General features: G+C 47.4%; 1 protein-coding gene across 1 annotated transcript in view; it reads left to right on the forward strand.

Moving 5' to 3' along the window:
• The window catches only part of POLD3 (polymerase (DNA-directed), delta 3, accessory subunit), a gene marked incomplete at its 5' end in the record, with an annotated part of 25297 nt that overhangs the window by 7308 nt on the left and 2581 nt on the right, over positions 1 to 15408 (forward strand). Inside the window, 5 exon segments of the mRNA XM_010024697.1 lie at positions 1003 to 1075; positions 3861 to 4023; positions 5323 to 5435; positions 11737 to 11825; positions 12645 to 12726. Coding sequence (XP_010022999.1) covers positions 1003 to 1075; positions 3861 to 4023; positions 5323 to 5435; positions 11737 to 11825; positions 12645 to 12726 — 520 coding nt within the window.

A 15408-nucleotide genomic window follows, 5' to 3' on the forward strand; every position in this document is an offset into this window, starting at 1 on the left:
ACTGACATTCCTCCTTGAGTGGGTATAAACCAGCATAGCTCCATTGCTGAGACAATTGTTCTCTTGTCCTCAGTTAGGCCAAGATATACACTGGTTGAGGATCTTGCTCCTCTCCATTGTGCTTAAAAGGCTTTGTTTTGAGCAAGAAGTGCAATGTGAGAAGTCCAGGTCTTAAAAGCATCAAGGTGTTTAAACTTGTGCTGTGAGGGAAGTTTCAGAGCTTGACCAGTGCAAGACTAAACTGTTTATCTTCTCCACTGCTGCTTTTTTCCAGGATAGGATTCCATTTTAATCAGTATAATTTTTTTTAAAGCAATATGGCCAGTAAATGGGTATTTAAATGGTAACATTCCCTGCATATGTTCTGCCTTTTTATAACAGCTGAGTGCATTTTGGTTCATTTTACTGATTTTTATAGTGAATTTAGCTCTGGTGAAATATGTGTCTGAATACTTGAGGAACTTTAGTGTCTGGTTGCCTTTTTTCTGCATGAAACTAAATGGGATTAGGAGGCCAAGCTTCCTTAGGTGGGTGTTTTGTGTGTATGTGTGTGATTTTTTTTCACTGTGGTGGTGGCTCTATTAGTGGAATTGAGCAGTGATATTTATTTCAGCAGAGCAGGGTATGTGCCAGAGTAGCTGGATAAAGTCTTCATGGTTTGGCCAATCTTTGTTCTTTCCTCTGTCAGTTACTGTGAATTGAGGCACTGATAGTTTGCAAAAAGAACAGTTCTTGTCTGGGATCTGACCCAAGTCCCAACCATTTATTTCAGTAACACTGTCAGCCATCAGATGGGAATGTGACCTAAGCTGCATTTGAAGGCCCAGCAAAGTTGTGAGTAACTAGGATCTTCACATTCTCCTAAACAGGCACTGAAATCCAACACCCTGACCAGTCAATAAACTATATAGGTTTATTTTGCTTGTCCAGAAGCAGGACTTTGCATTTTGAGGGCTTTGCTGTGTGAATAATTCCTGTGGTTACTCCTCTGTTTGCTTCTAGGTGTCTGCAACGAGCAGCAAACCACCAGCAAAGGGCAACATAATGAACAACTTCTTTGGAAAAGCTGCCATGAGTAAGTGCTCTAGAACATGCATCTGTTTGCAGAAACTGGAGTGTGAAAACAAAAATTCCTCAGGGATATTAGAAATAGGGTTTTCTTCTTAAAGCTGAGTAGCAATTAAAAGATAACAAGTGTGTGAGCAGCAGGTCAGGGAGGGGATCCTGCCCCTCTGCTCTGCTCTCATGACCTCGCTTGCAGCACTGGGTGCAGTTCTGGTGTCCCCAACATCAGAAAGACATGGAGCTGTTGGAGCAAGTCCAGAGGAGGCCACGAGGATGATCAGGGGCTGGAGCAGCTCCCGTATGGAGCCAGGCTGAGAACATTGGGGCTGTTGAGCCTGGAGAAGAGAAGCTGCTGGAGACCTCAGAGCAGCTTCAGTGTCTGAAGGGGGCTACAAGGATGCTGGGGAGGGACCTTCATCAGGGACTGGAGTGACAGGACAAGGGGTGATGGGTTCAAATTGAAACAGGGGAAGTTCAGGTTGGATGTAAGGCAGAAGCTCTTCCCTGTGAGGGTGCTGAGGCGCTGGCACAGGGTGCCCAGAGAAGCTGTGGCTGCCCCATCCCTGGCAGTGTTCAAGGCCAGGTTGGACAGAGCCTTGAGTGACATGGTCTAGTGTGAGTTTTCTCTGCCCATGGCAGGGGGTTGGAACTGGATGATCTTAAGGTCCTTTCCAACCCAAACCAGTCTGGGATTCTATGATAGCAGGTGTGTTGTTACACAGCCATGATAGGGAGCATAAACAGAAAGGAGCACAACTCTTCCTTCCCACCCCTGCCCAGCCAAACTTGTTGGGTTTTCTTCATAGTCCCTCTTTTCCTACAGTTTTCCATACTATTCTTCTGCTCTTTAGGACTCAGAGGGGTTAATGCTTTTGCCTGCAGCTCTTAAGGCAAAAATTAAGTCTTAAGTGGAATTTTTCAAACAAAAAGCTTGCTGGATGGAGATCAGTAGAAATGACATATTCGTGCAGCCTAACCCAGGAAGGCTTTTTCTGTGTGTGTGTGCAGAAGAAATCTGATTTAAAGTGAGTACTTCTGGCTGGAAGATTAGCTCTTGGCCCGGGGTTTGCCAAGACCTGTTATGCAGGGCGTGTTAATGACGCTTGCTTTTCATCACAGACCACTGAGGAGTCTAGAGTTAGATGGAGGGTTAACTTCTTAACTCAAAACTGAGGGTAAAACTGAAGAGTGGCCTTCCCTTTGAGCAGGGGTTCAGACTAGGTGGCCTTTGGAGCTACTTTCTGACTTAAATGATCCAAGTCTAAAGCAAATACACTCTTAAATAGACATTGGAAAAGGATGGTAGGACTTTGAAGAAAGATGCCCTTATAAATAGTACAAAAGGATTCAAAGAAGAGTTACTGGGAGGGAGTAAACAACCAAGTTCACTTTCTAACAGCCATCTGTCAGAGGCTGCAGGCTACAGTTCCAGCACTGAACACACAAGGCACAGCACTGTTGGGCATCACTGAGTTCCTGCTTCAGTGAGGCTGAGGGAGCTGAGGACACAGTTACTACAATGAACTCAAGTAAATTTTTAAGGTCTAAGAAGAGCCCCAGACCAGAGTTCAGATGCTGGAAACCCAGCAAACTGCGTGGTAAAGAGGACCCAGTGGTGATGGAGAAAGCTTTGTGGATACATTCCCAGTGTATCCCCGTGATTTCCAATGGGGTTCGCTTGGTGGTGTCCTGTCAGGGAACACTTCAAGGACGCTTGAGGTGGCTGCAGGGAAGGACTAAACAGAATAGAACTGGAAAATCTGATGTGTTTAGGAGAGGGTGATTCCAGGAGTAAGATTTATTCCCTATGTGTTATATGTCTCTCCTGGCATCAAAGATTTCCCCCTTGCCAGAAAGTCTTGAGATAACAGTAACTGGGTCCTTCAGCTTTCTGCTGTTGATCATAAATAAGAGAGCTGTCAGTCAAGCTCTGCTCCATGAGATATTTTCCCTTGCTCAATGAAGCAGCCAGCCCATTTTCCAAGCAGTATCAGAAAGGTGTTGGCATGAAGTCTCAGCCCTCTCAGCAGCCTTTGTTCCTACTAAAAATGTGGTTGATCTCATTGTTGAGTACTTTTTCTTTGCCTGGGCATCTTGTGCTTGGGGTGCTACAGGTTTCTAAAGTGCCTGTTCTTCATTTCTGGTGGGGTAGAGCTGCTGAGTGAAGCTTACAGACTGCCATCAGGTGCTAGTGTGCTGCAGCACCACCTAGCAGGTTGATAAATATAGTATTTTGCTGTCTACTCCCCCTACTATCTCTTCTCTGGCACTAGATTAAGCCTTTTGAAGCAGAATTGTCCTTGTTTGTGGTGCCGTGTAGGCAGGAGAGGCTGGGGTAGTGTAGAACAAGAAGCCACTACATTTACTGACAATACGAATCATGGGATGGAGACTGCACGCACCTCTTGTTCTTCATCAGTCCTCATTCTCCTGTTTCCAGGCACTTTTGTGCTTGACTGAAACTCTAATCTAGCAGGGAGCATCTCATTATTGGGAGCCATCTCATCGGTTGCTCCCTTCTAAACCCTGGGTGTGGTGTTATGCCAAAGGGAATGTCTAGAAGAAGGGCTCCCAACCTTCCTGCGGTGCCTCAGGTCCTGGTGACTGTCAAGGCTTCTGCCTCTTAGACCTCTTGTGCAGAGTTTAACTGCTGTGGCACACTTGGTTTGCTTAGGTTGTGCTGTCAGGAACAGCAGAACCAAACTGGTAAATGGTTTTGTTTAGCTAGTCCTTTATATGTTGTCAGTCAAACTGAATGCTCAGTAGTTGTTCTCTTTGTAACGCTTTGTCCACAGATAAACTCAAAGTCAATTCTGTGCCTGAGCAGCCAAAGGAGGAGAAGGAAGTTGTCAAGCCTTCAGTTCCTGTAGCAGAACCAGAGTCATCCCTTAATACTGTTGTAGAGAAACCTGGGAAGAAAACAGAACCTGCTAGAATTCAACAGAAGGACAAAAAAAGGTGGGTGACACCATTCAGGGTCCCTGTAATCTGTTAACCCACTTGTTGATGGCCTGCATGGAGCTGGCTGCTCGGACAGTGCTGGTTCTCCTCCTGTTTCCAGCTTCTGAATTGCATTAAACCAGGCTAAAATTGTCTCCCTTAGAATTCTCTCCTAATATTTCTTTCCCATTTAGTGCTGTAGGTGCCTTGGGGCCATTTGTGCCATTGGATATGGAAGGGACATGGTCCAGGTAGTCTTCAGTGGTGGCTTTCCATGAGGCAACCTCACGCTGTGAGGAGAGTTAACACAGACCCTGCAGGCAATCTGGGGGGGCTGGCAGGAGCACCTGTATTGCAGGGAAGGTAGTATATTCCCAAACTTATATGTACACAGCTTCCAGCACACAAAGTTCTGCTTGTTGATTTCCATAGCTCATGTAGTGCTGCTTTCAATGTCGCTGGTTTACTTTGGGCTGAGGCTCCAAGTCAATTTGAAGTTGAGCCCTTTGTGTTTCATCCAACCCAAACTGACAGAGACAAAAAATCATTACAGGCTGATGGCTCTCTGGTGGCCTGTGAGTAATTAATTGGTGGTCTCAATCTGTTTCTAACTAAATAGGTAAGCACACCACCACCCAGCCCACCATCACAGCTAGTGCTCACTGGCCTTCTTATTGCTAGTCTTAGTCAAGAAGCCAAGGGCCTGGAAGCTGTGTGTTGGCAGTGGGATGTTGGGAAGGCCACTTGGGCTGTCCCAGCTCTAGGAGGCTACGTGGGCCTTTAGCCTCCAGGCTTGTTAGTCTGACATGTCTTGCCAACATTCAAAAGAAAGAAGCTCTTTTATTTTTCCAGTAGTCTTTAAAAATGGCTCCAGGATTCTGAGACACTACCTCATAGTCAGTCAGTGGCAAGCAGGCTGTCAAAAGAGCTTCTGAGGGATGCTGTTGGGGACATTAGTGTTTGGGAGCCTGAGCTATAAGAGACAAGATCAGAAATGCTCTTTTGCCAGGGTGCTGTGGCCAAGCTAGGTGAGGTACTGGGCAAAACATGGGGCTAAAGAAATCCTCCTTGTTTTGGAGAACTGGACATGGGTATGGGTGAGAGGCTTCAAAATGCCTCGCCTCTGCACCTATGCCTGATGGTATAGGTGAGTATTCTTCAGTGTATGTGATGGTTTTAAGAGGTAGAGAGGTACTTGATTTCCTTGCTAGCAGTACTTCTGTCATGAACATGCTCATCTAAACACACATGATGCTTTCATGCACACACAAGGGATAATACATATTCATTGCTCTTTTTCCTTTCTTCTTATGGCAGTAAAATGAAGAGGATGGACAAGTCAGATAATGAGGAAGAAAGAGAACCTGAAAATGTAAAGAAGAAAAGGAAGCGAATCAAACAGCTTGAGTCTGACAGCAGTGATGAGGAAGGTAAAAAAGATACAGAAACAATCAGGCGTGGAGGTCAGGGGGCTGATTTTAACAATGTTTCTATCTGAGGCTGTTGATCAATGATGGGGGACTTGTAGTTTAGAGGACTGAAGGATTTACTCTTAGACTCTAAGTCTTTAGGACTTAGAGGATTGTAGTTTCGAGGACTAAAGACCATGCAAATGGCTGCAGCTTGAGCTCTCTGTTTATCTTGTGCTGCAAGCACTTGGGCATAGAGTTGAGTTGCTGCAGTCATTCAGTCTTTGTTTTAGCTTAGCTCAGATCTGGCTGTCTCCTCACCAAGTGTGCTGCCAGTCACGCTGACGTGTGGGAAGGAGATTCTCAAATCTCTTGTGAAAGACAGCGCGCCTTCCAGAGCTGTAGGACTGGTCATAACCAGTTTATCTGGTGAGTAAACACTCACAAAGTGACCTCCCCCCTTCCCAGGGTCATTTTTAGTATCTTTATTCTGTCTGTTTATAGAAATGGTTTGGAAGAGAGCATTGGAAGTGAGACTTCCAAAAAGACAGATAATAGAGAAACTGGAGGCAAAGCAGTTGAGCCATATCCGATGCGACTCCGCGTCTCCTCGGTGGCTCTTGGCTTTGAGAGGAGGAGGGTGCCCAGAACATCGCAAGATTTGGGTTTATAATGAGGAACAGCAGGGCTGGATTCCAAAGAATTTGGATAATTGAGGTGACAAATGCCGTTCAATACAGATAACTGGAAAAGAAGTTGGGATCGAGCTGGGGAGTATGTGTGAAATGGAACAGTCATCCAGCAAACTGATCAGGAAAAGAATTTGGGGATCATTACAGGCAAATAATTGAAACCACCAGTTTGGTGTACAGCTTCCAGTCAAAAATAGGTGCAACATGAAATAGGTTGTGTTAGTGAGGAGGTAACTCCAGCTGGAGCTGTTTGCTTGTTCAGTGTGGCTAGCAGATGAGAAACAACCATGGAATGAAGAGAATCTGCAATACGAATCAGAGAGGTGAATACTGTTGGATGTGTTAGCAGTCTCCATGCCACCTTAGGCCTATTTTCATGGGTTCTCTGCTACCCAGCATCATTTCAAGTGATCTCTGTCATCAGGCATCCATCACTGCGCAGGCTATCCCACAGGATGATAAATCTCTCGGGAAGCTGTTCTTCATGATCAGCCTTAGTTTCATCACATTCCTGTGTGCAGCTCCTTGTTTGGCCATGAAAAAAATATATATGCCCACACTCTTTGGTATTTATTTCTTTTAATGTTTGTAAGTTATTATCCAGTCTTTCCATTTACTCATCACTCAGCCTCCTGACAAGCTGTGGTGTTTAGCTCTGAAGAGGGAAGATTGAAATCAGCGCCTTTGGCCACTCAAAGTACTGCTTCTTGCTGGGCTGGAATCTCTCAGCTCATCGGCTCCTCGCTAGCAGGAGTGGGCAGAAATGAGCTCTGTGTTGCAAGCGTGCAGGAGGGCTCTTTGAATCACAGAATCCCAGCCTGGTTTGGGTTGAAGGGCCCTTAAAGCTCCTCCAGTCCCAAGCCCCTGCCACGGGCAGGGACCCCTTCCACTAGAGCAGGTTGGCTCCAAGCCCCTGTGTCCAACCAAGCCCCCTTTGTCCACCCTGCCCTTAAACCCTGCCAGGGATGGGCCAGCCACAGCTTCTCTGGGCACCCTGTGCCAGCGCCTCAGCACCCTCACAGGGAAGAGCTGCTGCCTCAGAGCTCATCTCAATCTACCTAATCTAATATAATAATATCTGATTCTAATCTTGAAGCATTAAAGCTTAATGATTCAGTCTTCCCTTTGCTGCTGTGAGTTGGGGACCCCCAGGCTCCTGTGTTCATGGCAGTGCTCTGAGCATGCAGCAAGCCCAGAGGTCACCACACAGCCTGCTTCCCTTCTCTCTTTCTGTTAAAGCTCTTTTCATCTCCTGACACTAAGCAGTGCAGTAAGACTGTCATAAATTGAGGAGCACTTTCTATAGACTCATAGAACCCCAGGTTGGAAGGGACCTCAAGGACCATCTGGTCCAACCTATAGAGAGTACTGCAAACTCCTGCTTGCTGCATATCCACTTTGGGGTTTGAATATTAGAGCTCTCTGGTCTCTTGTTGAATATCTGTATTACCTTTAGCATGTGCTGAATAGTTAATGCCTTTGAATGTGGTGCCTTCTGCTTTCATTCATTCCAAGGTTTGCTCCAGAGTCTGTGTGTATACTCCTGCCTTGGTGCACACAGTAGGTGTGTTTGGTTGTTCTGTCTTGTTTCATTTGAGCTCTTAAGTGTGGGTTAACTGAGTTAGCAATTAGAAGCCATCAGTCTGGTCCTCTGGTCAGGTTGGGAGTCTTCTTGTCTTGCTAACCTCATTTGGAGGAGCTTTACACATTGAGAACAGGACACGTAAGGCCACTTACCCAGTCACTGTTAGGTTGGCTGTTAGTTTACTCCTGTTTAACCTGCTAGAGATGTAGGCAGAAAGTTTCACTTTCCATTTGGAGAACTTTCCTGTTGCTGCTGTTGCTCTTCCTGCATCGTAGTCCTCTTTGTTCTTTCCATGATGTGGAGCTTTGTGTTGTGTATTAGAATTGGAAATTTATGCAAATTATAGCATATATATACAAATCTGTGTATTATTGATTAGCTATTCCCTTTTAAAAGGGAAAGATGGGAATCCAGAGAGCTTCTCTGTTACTCCTTTTCAAGCTAATAGCTGTTTAAACCACCCTGATGAGGTCTGTGTTCAGCCCTTTGGTTCTGCTGCTTTCCCTTCCAAATCCAACTAGATGAACAGAGCTAGATTTGAGTTCTTTGACATACTCATACAGAATCCTAACTGATATTATTCCATGCAGTATTCACATATAAGGATGTGAGTTGGATTAAACAAATAACACTGTGTATATATAGCAGCTGGGCTTTGAGAGCAGTTACCCTTGGAAAGGTTGGAGCAGGTTTCTCCAGAGAGCAGGGTCGATTTTAATCAGCATCAGTGAGAAAAATGGGGCCTGGAGTGACATTGTTCCATGCTGCATCCCGGTGGGAGCAGGGAGGAAGGCACCATATGCTGCACAGCATTTGGGAATCGCTGCTGGACAGGCTATGGTGCATCCACCACCTGCATTAAAGCCCCCCCAGATGATCAAGGGGTAAGTTTTAAATATGCAAGATGCAATATGGGAAGCTGCACCCCCAGGGTGGGGATCAAAGGCCGAGAGTGTGGCTGCTGCTGCTGCTAACCTGGCTGACCTCCCCTGGAAGCAGAGGAGGGTGCAGGGCCTGAGGCAGCGGTGGAGCTGCAGATAGCAGAGGGTGCTTGTCCACAGCCACTGCTGGGACTGAACAGTGTTCAAACAGGGCTCTACCTGTGTATCTGCGTGTAAAACCAGTGCCCTTTTTCAGGCAGATTTAGCCCCATTTTGTGGGTTTGAAACAACTGATGATCAGATGCTGCGAGGGCTGGAGCAGCTCTGCTCTGGAGCCAGGCTGAGAGAGCTGGGCTGGGGCAGCTGGAGAAGAGAAGGCTCCTGAAGGGGACACCTTAGAGCAGCTCCAGGGCCTAAAGGGGCTCCAGGAGACCTGGAGAGGGGCTTTGGACAAGGGATGGAGGGACAGGACAAGGGGAATGGCTTGAACCTGCCAGAGGGGAGACTGAGATGAGCTCTGAGGCAGAAGCTCTTCCCTGGGAGGGTGCTGAGGTGCTGGCACAGGGTGCCCAGAGAAGCTGTGGCTGCCCCATCCCTGGCAGTGTTCAAGGCCAGGTTGGACACAGGGGCTTGGAGCAACCTGCTCTAGTGGAAGGTGTCCCTGCCCGGGGCAGGGGTTGGAGCTGGAGGAGCTTTAAGGTCCCTTCAGCCCAAACCAGGCTGGGGTTCTGTGATGTGAAGCACTGTATGGCTGTATTTATATTAGGACAGGTTTTTTGCATCGTTCTATATTAGTCTGCTCTTTATATACTGAATATAGCCCAAAATAAGCTCTTCTTAAATGAGTGTCAGCACATTGTACCAAGTTGAATATACAGAGAGGGCATAAGGCACAATCCTCTCCATTTAAATGATTTTTCATTAAAAAGTTATATTGGTATGAGGGTGCCTTAGTCACTGCAGGTTGTTTTGCTTCCAGTGCCAGAATAAACTACACAAGTGTGTCCACAGAGGACAGGAGGTTTTGGCAGCTCCAGCTATACCAACACAGGCCACATTTCACAGTGTTGACAAGTGTTTTACAGCCACTTTGGAGGGTGATTTCAGTGGCACTGTAACCTCCACACTCGCTCTGTTTCGCAGAGCAGCAGCAGCAGCAGCACTAAAGCTTCTCACAGCTTTTTTCCAGGCAGGGTCAGAGCAAGCCGAACAAAGCCAGGATTTACATCTTTGGTACATCCAATTGCCCAACTTGTATCCATTTCATGCAGCTGTTGCTGTTGAGTAAACTGTGGGCAGCAGCTAGAGGTTGACTCAGGAGTTAGCACATGTCAGAGGGCTGTGTTGGCTAGAAGAGGATAACAAAGGGATAGAGAAGCCGCTTGGTGGTAGACTGAAACACTCTGACGTGGGGAGAAGGTGCCTTTTGCCTGCCAAAAGCTGGGGGGGGACTTGTTTGAAGGAGGCTGACAACAAAGCCTAAATCTGCCCCCCAGTGAGCTGACACACTGCAGATACCTTCAGCAGCCTCTGCTCGTGCTCAGCAGGCTCCTGTTCACCCCCTTTAGCCCTTAAAACTGCTTTCAAATTGGTGCGGCTGGCCCGAGCAGCAGGTTTGGTGCAGTGCAATATATGATCTTTCCAGCCTCCAGTTGCTCTGAGACTGCTAAATACTGGGAAATTTGAGTTCCCTGCAGCTCCTGGGCTGCAATCCTGCCTGCTCCAGCAGTTAACACCTTAGAGCTGATCCCTTGTTTGGTGTTTTATCCTCACACAGCTGCCAGCCGCAGCTCTCTGGAGCAAGGTGGAATACCGAGTCATGGTATCCTGCTCTGTTTGCATTTCTGTGCCTTGCTTACTGAAGGAGTTACGAGGCTGAGCCCTTGTTTGAAGAATGTCATTTATTATTTAGCCTTGGCAGCCAAGCACTGTTTCACTTGAGCCCTTCTTAACCTCTGAAGGTCACTTGGCCTTGTGCCTGGCCAACAGTCATAACTCTTAACACTGACCTAATCGCCTGGGACAGCCACGGATCCAGAATTCCTGTTACAACAACGGGATGAATGCAGGGCTGCAGCCAGTGGAGCTGGGAGCAGAAGCCAAGCAGGCACCCTGACCTCCCATCCAGCCTCATCAGGGCTGTGCTTAAGCAATAGGTCAGATGAGGAGCTTCTTCCCCCCCATTCTTAGCTCTGCCCCACACTTGAGGACCTCCGTGGCAGCGTTTCTCACTTGGATTCGGAACACGATTCCTTAGAGCCACTGTGCTGCATGGTGCAAGGTGCTGCTCCTTCCCCTCTTGCCCTGCACTGGTTTTGCTTCCCTATCAGGGCTCTGTCCCTCTGCAGCCCCACAGAAGAGTAACCCTGGCTTTCCCCTTTGTGAGTCCCACTAAGGCTCTGTTTGATGTTGCTGGTAGAGGCTCTAGAACTGGTTTTACTCTTTATGAAGGTGGCCTTGACTATTTCACCCACTTTTGGCATTAGAATTATTCTAGTCTCTGTCCTTGAACCCAGAGGAGAGCACAGATGATGGCAAATGAGAGAATGGGCTTAGCTGTGGGGTGGTTTGGTTGCCAACAACAGGCTGAGGTGTCTCTTAATGATCTTTTTAGGATGGGTGATACTATTATTACACTTAATTCTTGGATTAAGGTAGTTCCAAGCTAATAGCATGGATTGTCTGGCATGTGTAGCACCATCAGTAACTGTTAGAGTGATGGGGGAGAGGTAGAGAAACTGAGGTCAGCCAGTGATTTGGGAATACGTAGCCTTAAACCCTGACTCCTTCAATCTCTAAACAAATTCCAGTCCTTCTTTTTTAATGAGCAAGTGAAATATATGGCTAAAACTGCTGGTTTCTGGGCCTGTTTTTAAAGTGGAACTGATTTTTGACTTACCAAAATCCCAAATGCACTTCTCCCATCCTATCCCACCCTCCTTCCTTTGGGAGCTGCAGCACATGGCACTGGGTGAGCTGGCTGGCTGGGTGCTGACCACTCCAGACAACTTGTCCTGACTTGAATTAAACAAACCTGAGTGAGAACCTGTAAACCTTGATCTAAATACAGGTTACAAGCAATTGCTTAGAGTTAAATGATACTAGTTAAGACAGCGGGGTAGCATTAGCCTTGTGTGCTATCAAGATGTTCATCTTCTTAGCAGGTATCCCACCATCTCCCACACCTGAGGAAGAGAAAGCTCCATCTCCTGTACCTGCCCTGAAAACTGAACTGGAGCCTGCATCCACAGAGGTAAGAGCAGTGATGAACTTCTGGTTTTATCTGACTCGATGGGCATTGCCCAGCCTCTTTTCAGAAGCTGAGGAGGAAGTCCTGTTTCCCTGTCAAGTCCATCACATCATCCTGCTTGAAAGAATCCCTAGTTCCCTCATTTTCTCACTGTTATTTAAACTGGCTTTTCTGCTGTCATAGGCAGCTTTCTGTTTTCTTCTCTTTTCCCTTCCTCACAGTTCTATGAGTTGTGGCTCATATTTCAGCACTTTTCCCTCTGAATCTTGGCCTTGGGAGCCAGGGCAGGGCCAGAAATGAAACCAGAGACTCCTGGTATCCAACCTTGTATCACAGGAAAGCTGCTGCGTAAGGGGGTGGGCTGGAGCTGGCAAGAAGTTAACCTCTGAGCACAGAAAATACACGTAGGTTTACTGCAAGTGCCACTGTGTCACATCAGTTCTGGTGTCTTGCACAGCCTGTTACTTCCTCATTCCTCAGAGGTTTGATGGGACAACCCCAGTGCCACCTTCTCACATAACTAAACAGGTTACAAACTGTCACATGGCTCAGAAAGGGGATGTCCCCCTGTGCTGGTAGACAGGAAAGCTTGAGGTCTCATTTCACTTGTTTTTTCTCTCTGAAACTTGTCCTGGTGGGATGGAGGGAATTGTGGTGTCATCAAAAGTGAGACTGGGATATCCAGGGAAGAGACAGGATTAATTATCAAATCATGGTCAGCATCATTAGCGAGACTACATTTCACTCCCAGGGCTGATGTTTTCATGATCTGTGCACGGGGCCTTAACTCTTGATTTCTCACAAGACTTCGCTGTCCCTCAGGTTCCAGCTGGAGGGAGGAAGAGGAAACGGAAGCGTGTGCTGAAATCCAAGATGTTCATTGATGATGAAGAAGGCTGCATGGGTAAGATGTCTCCTACACCTCACTGGAACTATATTGAAGATGTCTTGAAGATGTTTACAGGCCACCCTCTCCCAGGTTGAGAAAGAGGTTCACAAAATCACTTTGTTATTCCATTTCAGCCTCATGCTGCAAGATTGAAGTAACTGCCCTTTTGGTGAAGGCCTCCATAGGAACTTATGGAGTTGTAGCTGAATCCTGACTATTGATTATCAAAAGGAGCGTGAGCAGCAGGTCAGGGAGGGGATCCTGCCCCTCTGCTGTGCTCTGGGGAGACCCCCCTGCAGCCCTGATCCAGCTCTGGGGAACAGCACAGGAGGGACGTGGAGCTGCTGAAGGGAGGCCAGAGGAGGCCCCGGAGCTGCTGCGAGGGCTGGAGCAGCTCTGCTCTGGAGCCAGGCTGAGAGAGCTGGGCTGGGGCAGCTGGAGAAGAGAAGGCTCCTCAAGGGGACACCTTAGAGCAGCTCCAGGGCCTAAAGGGGCTCCAGGAAACCTGGAGAGGGGCTTTGGACAAGGGATGTAGGGACAGGCCAAGGGGAATGGCTTGAACCTGCCAGAGGGGAGACTGAGGTGAGCTCTTGGGCAGAAGCTCTTCCCTGGGAGGGTGCTGAGGCGCTGGCACAGGGTGCCCAGAGGAGCTGTGGCTGCCCCATCCCTGGCAGTGTTCAAGGGCAGGTTGGACACAGGGGCTTGGAGCAACCTGCTCTAGTGGAAGGTGTCCCTGCCCGGGGCAGGGGTTGGAGCTGGATGAACTTTGAGCTCCCTTCCAACTGAAACCAGTCCATGTTTCACAGTTTTTCTTTCAGTTCTTCTCCCTTCCCTCCTGCCACTATGAACATTTCTGTCACTTGCTCTACTCTCCAAAGCTACAAGCTTTTAAAGGTGGTACGGAAAGAGATCCAGGATAGATTTTGGCTGGGATCAGTTTGGTTTGATGGTTTTGGATATTGTTGGGGCAGTGGGGTGGGGCTTTTTTGTTCTTTTGGGGATAAACCCAAAGCCATGCAGCAGACCTTGATTCTATGTTAGTATAAACTTCAAGTATCCCAGATAAGGAATAAGTTGGGGCTTAAATCCTTGAGAGGGTTTCTGTTTCTGATAAGGACAGCTCTGCTTGCAGGAGGGAAGAGACTCTCTACACAAGGACTGAGAGCGAGAGGCTTTGAATTCCAGCCTGACTGGACCCTGCTTCCTCTTGTGAGCTGGGGAAAGCTGTGCAACACCCCTGTGCTTTCCTCCCCTGTGTCCTGACATTGAAGTGGACCTGCAGGTGTTCAGAATCGCTTTTTTAAAGGCTTAAAAAACTTGAAGAGGGTGGAATGTATTTTTGTCAGCTTAATTGTATGGGATGCTTCACGTTCTCCAGCCTTGCTGATGTCAGGAGAGCTCAGCCAGTCCTAGGAGAAGATCTGTTGCTGTTACATGGGTTTGTCATTGTGCATGAGCACAGATAGACACAGACTTGCTTGGCCCAGGTTTGGAGCTGCCTGGATGTGAGTCAGCTTGTGTCTGTTTCACCTATCTGTGTAGTTGTATCTTCTGTTTCCTATTAACTTTGTGTGTCTCCTTTGAAGAAGCACTGTGTTGGTAAGTGAAATCTCAAATCCTGGAGCTGTGTCCAAGAATGGGCCTTGCACAAAGCTATTGAGTGCTTTGGCTGGTTGTGTTATGGGGTGTTTTGCTCTCCCATCCCAGATAGAACTATTAAAACACTTGGAAGGAAAATAGAAAGCATTAGATGAAGAGTGGAGTTGAATGAGGTCTGCATCCAGAGCTTGCAGGAATGACTGTTCCGGGTTCCGCTTCCAGCAAGGAGTGCTCTTCTCTTTCTTTTCAGCCGTTTCCAGTGCTGGGAATAGCGCCTGCCTTTCCTTTCTCCTCATTCCCAAGTTGTTTAACGGTCTCTTGTGAATTCCAGAACTTTCATTTTACAGTCCTCTCCACTGCCATTATCTGAGAAGGGAAATGCAAGCCTCTGTTGTGCCTTTGGGAGACAGATCCTCTGGGATGGAGCTGGGATACTAAGGAACAGGGAGGAGTGACTGCTTTCCCTATTAAACCCTACCAGTCTCTTGCACAGGAGTTGCCATCTGGTTATTGTCCAGTTTTTGTCCTCCCCTCCCTTTCCCACCCTTTCCATGCTCAGGTCTAATCACTAGAAGGGTAAGTAACTTGCAAATCTCCCAGGTTAAAGTAAATTGTTGTTATTCTTTGAAATATAGGGGCCTTTTTCCCCCTCTCCCTCATGTCCTTTTACTCAAGGACCAGGTTTTAAGAGGTGTTAAATCCTAACATTAGGATTAGGCTGTACTTTAAATTTCTCCATGATTTTAAGAGATTATTTTCACAATAGCTGCAATAGCAAAGAATTGGTGTCAAAAAGCAAAACTAGGTTAGGGATTAGTCCTGAGGGAAATTGAGCAATTAAAGTATCTGTGGGGTTACGCACATGGTTTGTTACCATGCATCAGCTGGAACTCAGTTGCGTGCCTGCCCTTAGTCTAGAGCAAAGGGGAGTTGCTGAGGGTTAAACTGGTGCGTTTCTACCTTGCACTTCCTGGGGCTTGAAAGGATGCACATAGAGCCCCAGAGTGGTTTGTGTTGGAAGGGACCTTAAAGCTCCTCCAGCCCCAACCCCTGCCACAGGCAGGGGACCCTTCCCCTAGAGCATGGTGCGCCAAGACC

This window comes from Nestor notabilis, unplaced genomic scaffold (genome assembly GCF_000696875.1).
Source record: "Nestor notabilis isolate BGI_N333 unplaced genomic scaffold, ASM69687v1 scaffold28511, whole genome shotgun sequence".
Classification (NCBI taxonomy): Eukaryota; Metazoa; Chordata; class Aves; order Psittaciformes; family Psittacidae; genus Nestor; species Nestor notabilis.